General features: G+C 38.2%; 3 protein-coding genes across 4 annotated transcripts; 1 reads left to right on the top strand and 2 right to left on the bottom strand.

The window, feature by feature from the left end:
* Window positions 1-2,095: 2,095 nt before the first annotated feature.
* LOC117503304 (E3 ubiquitin-protein ligase rnf146-like) lies at window positions 2,096-5,171 on the bottom strand. 2 transcript variants are annotated; one of them, XM_034162518.1, is made up of 2 exons: window positions 4,995-5,171; window positions 2,096-4,235 (listed from the first exon to the last, which is right to left on the bottom strand). In XM_034162518.1, the coding sequence occupies exons 1-2, from the start codon at window positions 5,000-5,002 to the stop codon at window positions 3,221-3,223; spliced, it is 1,023 nt and encodes a 340-aa protein (XP_034018409.1). In that variant the 5' UTR covers window positions 5,003-5,171; the 3' UTR covers window positions 2,096-3,220. The 2 variants fall into 2 exon arrangements, with proteins under 2 accessions (XP_034018409.1, XP_034018410.1); XM_034162519.1 differs by having other exon boundaries at window positions 5,103-5,144.
* Window positions 5,172-6,335: 1,164 nt separating this feature from the next.
* cenpw (centromere protein W) lies at window positions 6,336-8,735 on the bottom strand. Its single transcript, XM_034162161.1, has 3 exons — window positions 8,555-8,735; window positions 8,357-8,470; window positions 6,336-6,889 (listed from the first exon to the last, which is right to left on the bottom strand). Exons 1-3 carry the CDS (start codon window positions 8,639-8,641, stop codon window positions 6,863-6,865), a joined length of 228 nt encoding a protein of 75 aa, XP_034018052.1. The 5' UTR covers window positions 8,642-8,735; the 3' UTR covers window positions 6,336-6,862.
* A 481-nt stretch (window positions 8,736-9,216) lies between these two features.
* On the top strand, window positions 9,217-12,107 carry hddc2 (HD domain containing 2). Its single transcript, XM_034162247.1, has 6 exons — window positions 9,217-9,305; window positions 9,764-9,885; window positions 9,954-10,056; window positions 10,636-10,704; window positions 10,944-11,082; window positions 11,198-12,107. The coding sequence occupies exons 1-6, from the start codon at window positions 9,243-9,245 to the stop codon at window positions 11,308-11,310; spliced, it is 609 nt and encodes a 202-aa protein (XP_034018138.1). The 5' UTR covers window positions 9,217-9,242; the 3' UTR covers window positions 11,311-12,107.
* Window positions 12,108-12,401: the final 294 nt, after the last annotated feature.

The raw sequence follows: 12,401 nt of genomic DNA, 5'->3' as shown, positions 1-12,401 counted from the left end.
CCATGTAACAATAAGAAATATACTCAAAACCTGGATTAATATTTTTAGTCACATAGCACTACTATTATTCTGAACACTACTGTATGTGTTAAACTGATTCCAGAAAGGGCCAAGAGGGTGCAGGTTTTCCTTGTAACCACCAACTCCACCAGGTGATTTCACTAATTCACATCACTTTGAGCAGATGGGATGAGTTCATCAGTGAAATCACCTGGTGGAGTTGGTGGTTACAAGGAAAACCTGCACCCTCTTGGCCCTTTCTGGAATCAGTTTGAAGCCTAGAGACAGACACCCCTGTGTGATCCAGGACCCTCAGAGTGTGAGGCTGACCCATCATTCCAGTTGTCACAGCAGGTCTTGGATAATGTTGCTGCTGTCAATGATTTTGCTGAGCGAGAAGTTGCACTTATCCAGGATTACAGTCAGATCCTAACCAAGGATGAACACTACTATTGCTGGTTTGTGCTAATATGCTCAATCATTGCAATTTCTACACTGCGTGTGGCAGTGGATATAGTTGTACTGAAATATAATTTTGCACAAAACATTTTCTCATCAAGATGGACAATTTTGTCAAGAAGCACCTTAAGAATGTCACATTTTTATTTTTGGAATACTGTAGAGGACCACCCTACGGAGGACTGACATCCCATCCAGCAACATTTGTAGTCTCGCATATGCACTTCAAGCTGTATCCAGACACCAACAGGCTGGATGGGTCTTAGTGCCCATATAGAGGTTTAACTACCGGGATTACACACAGACACAAATGCAAAAAGTAAAAATACAACACTTACACCAGCTTTTAGTTACAAACATTTCTATGCACTGTTCCATGAAACCGACCACTAAGCAGCTCTTTATCGTACAAATGTAACAGAATGCAAGTCAGTTTCTGGATTTGGACGTGTTGACTGCATAAACTTAAAAGTTAAAGAAGCGGAGTGACGACATGATGCTTTACCATTAACTGTTCAGTAGCAGCAGGCTGACTGATGCCTGCCATCTGATAGGCTCTAATGGCGTGAGCTTGATGATGGCTGTAGGAGTGAGGTCACCGATGGCTCCTGCAGGACTGAGATACCTCGTCTGTGAATGTTGGTATTACCAATAAACACTACTGTTTCATATATATATATGCACAGAGATATTTTAGTGGTGACAGACCTGCACATGTGAGGTAGTGTTTAAATTTTACTTTAGACTCCAGATAGTAAAATCTAAAGACAAACTGGGAGCACTCGAGGACTTTGCACCATCTGGAGCTTTATGATCAAAAGGTCAAATCCCCCCCCCCCCCCCCCCCCCCCCCATTCGATGGAACTCATTGGGACAATGTGAGGGAACATCGCTGTTGAACCACAAACTGACAAAATCAACCGGTAGTCTTTTCTCACGTCAGACGATGCACAATCAGGGTTTGGCACGAGTTCCACTTTGTTCCCTCTGGGGTTGGGAGTGTATAGTTTTGATTTCTTGGAGAAATTAGATGCTTTTCAGCCAAATTTGACTCTGCATATAACTTTGCCGTTTAGCAGGGTTGCCACAAAATGTGTGGCATGGTGGATTTTACAAAAACTCTCCATTTTAGTGTTTAATGGCATCCAGATACAGATTCTGAATTCTTCCTTTCAATGAGACCCCCCCCCCCCCCCCCAAAAAAACATTGCTAACTTTTCCAGAAAGACACTCATTGGAAATTGAGATTTCATGCAACTCTGAGTTAAAGATGGAGATCAGATGCAGCGAAACCAATGTTTCATTCATGAAGCTGCTGCAGAACAAATACCCAAACATCCAAGGAGTTTTCAGCCTCAGCAGAACCATGAATTCAGCGCTGTCATATCATAAACAATGTAGGGGGAAAATTAATAAAATCATCACTAGTGAATTAATTCTTTCACATTTTATTCAGAAAACACAAACTGAGCAACTTGTCAAACAGACAGGCAACAGAAATTAGAAGTGTGCGACAACAACTGAAGCTTTTTCTGGTCCAGTCAGCCTACACACAGGCTCCCAAAAAACAAACAACTACACCCTCTCATCTCTCCACCCATTTCACATTTACAAACTCAATTCATCAAATTATTCTGTGTGGATTACGAACTATTAAAATAAAGTCTAAATCAGCAAAATTTTAAACTAGTAATTCATAAAAATCACTCAAGAGGTGAAAAATTGTATTTGACAGGGGTGGGCGGGGGGGGATTGTCATTTTTAATTCTGATTTGATAATTTGCTCATTCTCACAACGTGAAAACATTTATTTGTGTAGTTTCCACAAATTGAAATCTCTCAAATGCCTTATAGAGGCTGTAGATTTATAAAATTAGAAACAGCTCATCACCAGGGATCAACACACACACACACACGACTGGTCCTGAATACATATTAAGGAAAACTGACATCAAAGACCAGTTGTGAGATTAAAACTTTAAACATGTTAAACAGAGTTGTTAGCAGGACAAAGTATTACACAAACCTTTAATGTTAACGAGTGTATTACCAGATTACTCGTTCATTTTCTGGACTCATTCCAGTTAAGGGTCTGGAGGCGGTGCACACGGTGGACAGGACACCAGTCCGGAGCACCCACAGGGAATCCACACGAACACGAGAGAGAACATGCAAACTCCACACAGAAAGGACCAGGCAGGAAATGACCTCAACCTTCTTACTAAAGTACAAATTGGTCAAAGTCTGATGATTCAGTAAAAATATATACAATGTTTTTTTTAAATATCCCACCATGGAGCAGACGAGAACCAGTCGACTCCAGTCTGCCTGTGAAGCTCGTTCCCAGAAGCTGCTCAGAGGACATTTTATTTTGTGCTGAACCTGCCTGTTGACCATTGTGACAATTTGAATAGATGAAATTCTGCCAACTTTACAGCTACAAAAGCACAATTGTTTGCTCTTTAGTATCTCAGCAGCCCTTTCCTTCCTTCACATTTGGTCTGATGTTAGTGCCACATCTGGCGGGATGTGCTATGTTGAATGATGATAAAGTTTAGGGGCACCAAATATTCAAATTTTATACTTTAAAATTTAGATGTGGGCATTTACTGCCCCCTAGAGGGCATATGCCCATCACATTCAATTAGTATTTTTTCTTGGAGATTCAACATGCTTAAATATAAAAATAGCTGAAAACATTTAAGACATTTGGGAAAACAGATGATTTTTCATGCCATGAGAGCCTTGAGTTTTCAAACGGTCACACTTCTGTAATGGTGCACTGTCCATCTGGACTACGGGAGCACAGGCTGAGCACTGAGCTGGAGGCCCCGCCCCTCTGAGGCATCCTGGTTGGCTCACTTTCCTCCAGGTTCCTTCTTCTTTGGTGTGGCATCAGTTCTGCTCTTCCTCTCTCTGGCTCTTGGTTTTCACCGTCACTCTCACTGCTAATGGACTCATGTGTCTGATTGTTCCGCTGATGGTCTCCATCCAGCTCTTCCTCCTCTGGCTGGCTGATTAGGAGCTGGGAGAGCGACTCCTCCAGTGTTGGCTGAAGACTGGGGAGATGGTGACCAAGAACTGTTTGAGGTCTATGAGGAGGAAGAGGCTGCAGCTGGGCTGCAGTGTCCAACCCATCGGCTGAACTCACACGATCTGCTGCTCTGGTAACAACAGGCAAAACAGGTTCAGGGTCCAACCTCAGTCCTGCAACGCCTTTCTTGGGGATATCAACTAGGTCCCTCTTTATCTTGCGTCTACGTCCATGCTCATTGCGGCGGTACTGAACCATGTTCTCCAGATCAGCCACATACAGAAACCCAGCAATCAGCATCTCCGTGCTCTTCCTCCCATTAGCAAAAGCCTCCTCCAGCTCACAACTGGTCCTCTCGTCATACTGCCACCAGCCATTGCGACCCTCATAGTACCACACAGAGTCGCCCCTGGTCCCTCCACTTCGGCTCATCCCTGCAGCTGCTGCTTTCAACTCCTCAGGTGAAATCAAAACCGGCTTCTCCAGGAAGTCCTCAGGGAAGTCTTGGCGGCAGAGAGCACAGCGCTTGCTGTGCCAGGATGCACCTTTCACACACAGAAAGCAGAAGACATGGCAGCATGGCAGACGTACGGGATGCACGCAGCTCTGCAGGCAGATTGCACACTCCTGATTGGTGGAGGAGATGGAAGAATCAGCTGCACAACTATCTACTACTTCCTTTATCAGCTTAGAGGGTGACAGGTGTTTTACAGAACAGTCGACATCGCCACAGTCTGCCATGCTACAGAAAAAAAAAAGAGAAAAGTAGCATACAAATACTAAACTGATCCAATTCCAACAAATTCAAGATTTAAAGCCAATATAATACAGTAGAAATTCATATCAAATCATTTTCCTCGATTCTGACAGCGAGTTTCACCAAAATACAGATATTAAAGTTGTGACATACAAGATTGTGGCATTTGTTGTTTTAGTCATTGTAATCATTAATTGGCTTATTTTTTGTTGTACAAATCCCACATTATTACCACCACAGGAGAAATGTACTCGTTAATGTGTGGATTAAGAAAATAAGTGGCTACATTTTAATGAGTAATCTGTTTCTGGCACCACACCTGTTCAAGGTTAACAGGTTTTGGAAGCAGGCTGCTTCATTAGAAATTTCAGCAAATATCTACCAGCAAAACAAATAAACCAAAAACACTACCTTAATTTTCTAGTCACCTATAGTTACTGCTGTGTCATTCTGAGGTGTTCAAACATACAAATTATAGCCTTTTTAGCATGATTTAGCTGCTTGTCAGAATAAAGCAAGTTAACCCGACAGCTAAAATGTTGTCTTACGTCTTTAAATTAACAGTATAAAATTTTATTTTACTTACAATATTTCTGTGACGTGTGTCTTTATTAAGAGCTAGGTTTAGCTCAAATATTGTAAAAATTCAAGTTACCGTTACCCTAGCTAGAGGCTAACTAGCCAGCCGCTACAACATTTAGCATTGCAGTCATAAATGAAAGTAAACGCTTTACATTTCCTCACCTGGACATCAGGACGAACTTTTAGGCCCTTCGACAGAAGTTGAAACGCTGGCGTTCGTTATAAACCTGCATTTATATTTAGATATCTGTAAGTAAGCGACTGCGTTACCTGTTCGAACAGCCAAGCCCAGCTCGCGTGTCGCTGATCAGGAGTCAGTTTACAACTCTCATTACGGTACAGTCTATGCATAGAACTCACCGACCGCCGCTGATCCAGGATCTGTTTTCTTTGCAAGTGGAGTCTTCTTCGTCTTTTTTCATTCGAAGCTGTCAGAGAATTGTGCTCCAACACCGCCAGTGTTTACATGGAACGTTTAGGTATCATCTAAATAAATAAATAAAAAGTAAAAAAAAAACATGCATTTTGGCCATTTTTTTTTAGCACTTCTATTGACACCTCCACTTGTTTAATTTGATAGCTTTGATAAGTCCAGAACTGTAACTAAACTGGTTTAAATTGCTTTTAGAACCATAATGTAACCTGCTTGAAATGTTCTGGAACTGAAGTGAAAGTGGTCTGAGTTGGTTCAAAAACTTTGGCGCCAGGATTGGATTTTTTATTCTCTCTCACAACGAATACTCGTCTTCTTTTTGTACATCATTTTTATTATTTTTACTTTGGTCATGTTTGTGGCACTGAATGCAGCACTGTGCTCCAATATTCTGTAGTTCATGGGTTCCGTGTCTTGCTCATGGGCTTGTCAGCAGTTAGCCACACTTAGGGATTTTTTTTGATTAGTGGACCACCCACTATACCACTAAAGCTCTAAAATTCTAAACCAAATCTTGTTAAATTTAACATAACCTGATTTAAAGTGTTTTACTGTTTTTTTTTTAATATAGACATTGATTTTTTTGTTATTATTTTTAACCATTGTTTGGTAGAATAAATAATTTTTCTATACCTCCTCCAATTAAAGGTGGGGGGGGGGGGGTAATTTGTCCCAGTGACATAATGAAAATAATGTTTGGTTGCAGTTTTACAAACTGATTCCAGGAAAAGTTTCTTGTATTTCTGTTTTGGTCTGTTTTGGAGGCGTGTGTGGATGCAGATCCAGAATGTTCCCAAAACGTGATAATGTACGTGGGAAAACTAAAACACCAACTGTCTGGAGGAATGAAGCCTTCAGCATTTAGCCTTTTAATAATACAGCCATTTATCAAGAAAATGTTATTCTAGTTTAAGATGCTTTCAAACACGTTTTAAACAGGTTTTCACAATAATTAATCTGGCTAAAAATTTGAGATGGCCTGTTCTGACTCTTTTATTTTATATACATTTTTACCCTTTAAGTGATACCAATTAGTGGTAAAATGAAAGTGTGGTGATTTACATCAATAAATTTAGAAATGAATTAAAAATTATTGTTGTTTGTCTCCTTGGAGTTTTGAAAAATCTGCTTTTTTTTTTTTTTTTTTACTATTATTAACATTTTAAAGATTAAAATGAATGATTCCACCAGAAAAAGACTCACTCAAAGCAGGCAAATTTGAAAAACAATTAATATTTAATTTAAAAATAATAATAATAATAAATCCATTTTTAGAACTCTAATTATGTCAATAAAGTTTCCAAAATTGTATTTTTTGACTGGAATACAAAGCTTAAAATGCCCAATTTGTGTAGAGAGAAAGCGAAACAAATAAATCAAAGACAGAATCAAAGTGGAGCTGAAAATTCAAATTATGAACAAGGACAAAAGAAGAAATGAATACTTTATCTTTCTGGCAGAGAGTGAGTGATATGAAAGAATAACTACTAAGAAAACTGGTGAGAATTTACCGGATTTTTAAATAGAAGACAAACAACCCCCCAAAGCAAAAAAAAAAAAAAAGTGGCGTTGCTGGTGACAATACAGGTCATCATCTTCATCCTCGTGCTTTTTTCAGCATTTTCTACAAATAAAAGAAAACTGAGTAAGACACTCTTTAAAGGCAATAAATAATTTAAAGTGATAAATAATCTGTGGCTAAGGAATAATCATGTTGCACTGTCAGCCTGCATGATTTTGTCATGAATAAATCATCTTCACGCACTGCGCCATTGTGATCTGGGTGAACCTCGAAAGTGCAGGTTTTTGTTTTATTGACAGTCAATGTGCAGTGACTCTGGTGCTGCTGAATGGTCTGAAGTAACTCCACGTATAACGGACAGTTTTAAAAAAGTTTCCAACTCTTTCTAACCCAGACCTGAGCCAGCTCGCACCTGGAGCACCGAGGCCTTGGTGGCTTTTAAGAAATATTTCTCCATTTTTATCCAAATATTTTACATGGGATATGCTGGGACATGTCAAAAATATTTTACCAGATTTATATTTTAAAAAAAAGAAATTTAATTAGTTAAATTACTACTTTTTGGCTTGTCAAATGTTTCCATTTCTCAATGATTATTGAAGAAAAATAAAATCACCTGAAGTATTAAATATATATATATATATATTTTTAATCACTGTAGGAGAATCTGGGTAACAGTGTGTCATGAAGGGTCAAGTAAAGGAGGTCATTCACCTCAGGCAGGTGGATTTAGTGATGATGGAAGCAAGAAAAACCTGTTCTCACTTCCCTTCATGGCACCCTGGATCACTGTAAAAGAATTACATTTTTTAAATCAACGTAGAGAATTTAATATTTTACTTTGTCAATTGCTGTTGAAGGATTATTTTTAAATTAATCATTGCAGAAGGATTAAAAAAATATTTTTTGATCATCAGTGATTTTATCTGATTTGTCTTCAACAATCATCAAGCAATGGAAACATTTCCCCAAAAAAACTCATTTTAGTAATAAAATAAAATAATGAGCTGCTGCTCCCGCGACCCGACTCCAGATAAAGCGGAAGAAAATGGATGGATGGTGTGTATATGTATATATATATATATAAATTGTGTAAATTGTTTGTGACATCTCTCAGCATTGTATGCCTTATAGTTTGCTAAAAATGGAGAAATATTTATTTTTAATTAAAAAAGCATTTTAATTAATGTAAAAGGAAAGTTATTGTGCATTCATGAAATAATCAAATATTTCTTCCCAAAAGTTTTTTTTAATCACTGTAGGTTGATTAAAAAAATTTTAATCATTGTAGAAGGATTAAATATTTATTTTTAATCACTGTAGGATTACATTTTTTTGTAATAATTGTAGGATTCAATATTTTAAATATTTAATCCTTGTGGGATGATTTAAGAATCAAATGTCTTCACAATTTTTTTAATCACCATCGAAATACATTTTTAAATCATTATAGAATAATTAAATAAGAATATAATTTTTCTTCGAATACATATATATATATATATATATATATATATATATATATTCGAAGAAAAATTATATGATGATGATTTTTTTTTAGAGTCAAACCTTGCCAACTGCTCGGACGTGATGAGCTTTGATAATCGCTGTTTTCTCTTCAAACGCTTTCCCTCTCGCCTCCTCCGCCAAACTGTTTAAGAACAAAACTGCAGCCAATTCCACCTGAAACACGAAGAATGCGAATTAAAACTTCACGTTTTATTTTCTTTTTATCAAGTTTGTTTTGAATAAAAACAAAAAACTGACCATCGCCTCGGACGCAGCAGCCACATTGACGTCACTCGTCGTTTTCCTCTTTATGACGTATCTCAGTTTCGGCGCTTTGTTTATCATTTTGTATTAGTTTGTTAAGGAAAAATAACCAAACAAACGCACTTTTATCTTTTCAAATCCCGCTTCGTTTACTTCCGCGCACCTCATTCCTTTCTTCTTCCTCCTTTATTATTCTTAAACATCAACGTAAATGTTCATTACTGCCACCATCTGGCTGAGTATGCGACTCAGCACCAATGAACATGAATATATATATATATATATATATATATATATGAGTGTGTGTGTTAAAAATTGAAAAGAAAAGTCAGTAGCATCGAGCTTATTTATGATTCATCACGTTGTATATTAGAATTTACTACACTTGAAAAATGGTTTCACTAGTTTTTCTTCTTCGGTTATTTATTATATTTTACTTAAATTTCACTCTTTAAATTGTTTTAATTGTTTGTCAAGCGAAAACAAAGACAAGGCACTGATGGTTTTTTTTTTTAAAAACTTCTTTACAATCTTGAAGTTGACAAAAAATAAACCCAAGGAATTCTAACATAAACGTGTTTGTGCTGCCCTCTAACGGCTAGACCTTTTTATTACATTGGCAAACGCCTGGAAAAAAAAAAAAAAAACCCAAACAAACCTTCTTCCGGGTCAGGGGTCAGTAATGGCGACCATAGAAAGAATGACAAATATTTTCCAGTTTATGAAACTTATCGGACAACTTAAAGTAAGAAAAGTTATAAATTCGCAGCGGTTTAATGAAGGATAAAGTTCAGTTTGATTCTTTTGATCTACGACTTTTTTCCTGCTAAATTAACAGTTATAATGTAACTAATGATTGTCGCCATTATCTAAAGACATTTAATTAAATGAATGATTTCATGTTTGATCATCATTTAAAACCTGCTTGTGAAATGTAGTTAATTTCAAACAACTGTGTATTTTTCACTGGCTTATAGCATTTAAATCCCGCTCAAAATCCCCAAAAATCTATTTTTATAAAGTGTTTAATTAAAGATAGTTAAAGTCGATTAAAATCAGTTTGAACATGTTTTTCGAATTTAAAGCTTGATTTTTGGTGAAGAGAGGATTAAAATTGGACATTTTATTGTGATGTTGCCGTAAATGTCCTGATGGTGAAGCAGGGTCAGATCCTGGACCGTTGGTCTGTCTGTGGTTCCGCAGAGAATCCCTCGGACCGGCTGGGTTTACAGGCAGGTGAAGCGTCCAGAGAGCGTGGCCGATCACATGTACCGCATGGCCCTGATGGCCCTGACCGTCCCGGATCCCACAGTGGACAGAGACAGGTGGGTCCAAGTCAAGTCCAAAGGTCACAGTCAGGCACTTTGTGTGAACTGAAACCGTCTGTTTTTAGGTGCATAAAACTGGCTCTGGTTCATGACATGGCGGAGTGCATTGTGGGAGATATCGCTCCATCAGATAACATCAGTAAAGAAGAGAAACACAGACGAGAAGAGGCGAGTGAACACATTTTCTGTCTCTTAGAGATGGTCTCTGCTCAGCTCTGGCTTCTAAGGTCAAAGGTCAGCACCTCTCTAACCACAGTTGCAGTTGAATGTAACACCTTCAAAGTGGTCACGTGTCTTGGTGGCTTCCTCACCTTGTGCGTGCCTTTTGTTTGTTATTTGAGGACAGCTTGCTCATATCTATACTAAGAGACGTGTGTGTGTTGAAATCCAGTGGCTTTTAGGAATATCCTCCCATCGATATCTTGACTCGTCTAAAGTGATGTTTTAAGTGCCTCATGTCAAAGTTATAAAATCCTTTATATTATTCATAAAATTTAGATCTTGGCGAGCATTGGTACCCAATGTGTGGTCCGTGGCCCACATTGGGTCCACTCCCTATGTTTTGGGCCATTTGTAGGTGAAATAGGAGCATTTTTATTATTTTGATATTTAGGTTTGTTTTTGTTGTTGTTCTATTCAGAAATTTATTTTTAGAAAATAATTTTCATTTGATGTCCTTAAAAATGTAAATGTCCAAACAGGTGTGACTTTTTGTTTTTCATAATTTTTGTGGTTTGTGTCTGTCAGGAAGCGATGAGACATCTCACAGGTCTGCTATCAGAGGGACTCAAACAGGAGATTTATGGACTGTGGCAGGTGTCAACCCACCTCAGACTGTCTGTGTCTCTCTCTCTCTCTCTCTCTCTCTCTCTCACACACACACACACACACACACACACACACACACACACACACACACACACACACACACACACACACACACACACACACACACACACACACACACACACACACACACACACACTTAGAGATGACATCATCATGTTTAATTACTCTGTTTTTTTTTTTTTTTACATTTGTCTTGTTGTGTGCAGGAATATGAAGACCAGAACAGTGCTGAGGCCAAGCTGGTGAAGCAGTTGGACCTGCTGGAGATGATCCTGCAGGCTCATGAGTACGAACAGCTGGAGGGAACACCTGGTCGGCTGCAGGAGTTCTTCGACTCCGCCAGTGGTGAGTCTACAATCGGCCGCTCACTTTTACTTTCATATTCTTTTGTTTTCTCAAGGTTCTTTGCTGAGGGGTTGAGAAGATGATTGACGTTTTTGTTTTTTTAACATCTCATCAGGTCGTCTCCACCATCCACACGTGCTTCAGTTTGTCAGCTGTCTGAACGAAGAGCGAGGAAATCACATGACCGAAACTGCTGGAGCAAAGGACTCTGGGAACTCTGACTCTTAGAGTCAAAAAGCTGATGTGCAGTTACATGACCTCACAGGATGTGAACACACTGGTTTCACGTTTGAGACTTTTACTGAAGATGATGATGACAGTTCAGTTTTTTGTTGCCACTGTATTGATAAAAACTTTGGACACTGTTTTGTTGCAGTTTAATCATTTGAACAAAAGCAGGTTGAATGTGGAGTAACAGTCAAACATTTGTTTTTTCCCCTCAATAATCCAAACAAACATTCTCTTTATTTCTTTCTAGTTATAAATATTAGAAATGACATGTTCAAATCTATGACCCTGTTTCAGACGTGTGTCGAGGATCTGATCAAACCTGTTTACATATTAGATGGCATTCTGTTGTTTTGAAATGTTTCCAAATGTTGTGAAAATGTTGATTTTTTTTATTTAAGCTTATTTTTCAGCAGAGAGCTGAAATTAAAGTGACTGACTGACTGTTCAAACATTTCTAAAACACATCTTGGACTTTGAGTGTGCTCAGAACAGATGAAACCTGGATGTTGATGTTGCAATAGATTAAAAAAAAATAAAACATTTGCCACCGTATACGTGAGGTAGCATATAGTAAGCTAATAGGTCCACCTGAGAAAAACTATCAAAATTAGTATAACAAGGTAAATGTCTGTTGTAACAAACTGTCCATTTAGTTTAAGCGTCAACAGTCATACACAAACAGATGCTGGTTACATGCTAGCTAGCAAATGTAGCCAACATGGAAACCACCAAGCTAGCTAACCTTAGCTTCCCAGATATGTTGATACATTTGTATTACGAAACACTGTCTTACCACAATGGATCTCATTCTGGAACGGTTTACTTTGGTAGAACAGGATGTTCCACATTCAGAATATGTGGCACAGCGAGATAGCATGATAGCTCCACCTTGCTAACAGTTTACTTTCATTGCTTTAAAATTTGACAGTATTATTAAGCATCAGATCAAATTCCCATGTTCATTTAGAAAAATGATGTGAAATGTCAATGGATTATGAAGGCAAATATTTTTGCCTCGCTGAGCAAACTAAGGCGCTTGTGCTAACGATAGCGAGTTCAGTCATTAAGTTGGCTCCAGATGATTACTC

The sequence above is a fragment of the Thalassophryne amazonica genome, chromosome 21 (assembly GCF_902500255.1).
Source record: "Thalassophryne amazonica chromosome 21, fThaAma1.1, whole genome shotgun sequence".
Classification (NCBI taxonomy): Eukaryota; Metazoa; Chordata; class Actinopteri; order Batrachoidiformes; family Batrachoididae; genus Thalassophryne; species Thalassophryne amazonica.
Note: the sequence above shows the minus strand (reverse complement) of the source record. Positions and strands in the feature narration are given on the sequence as shown.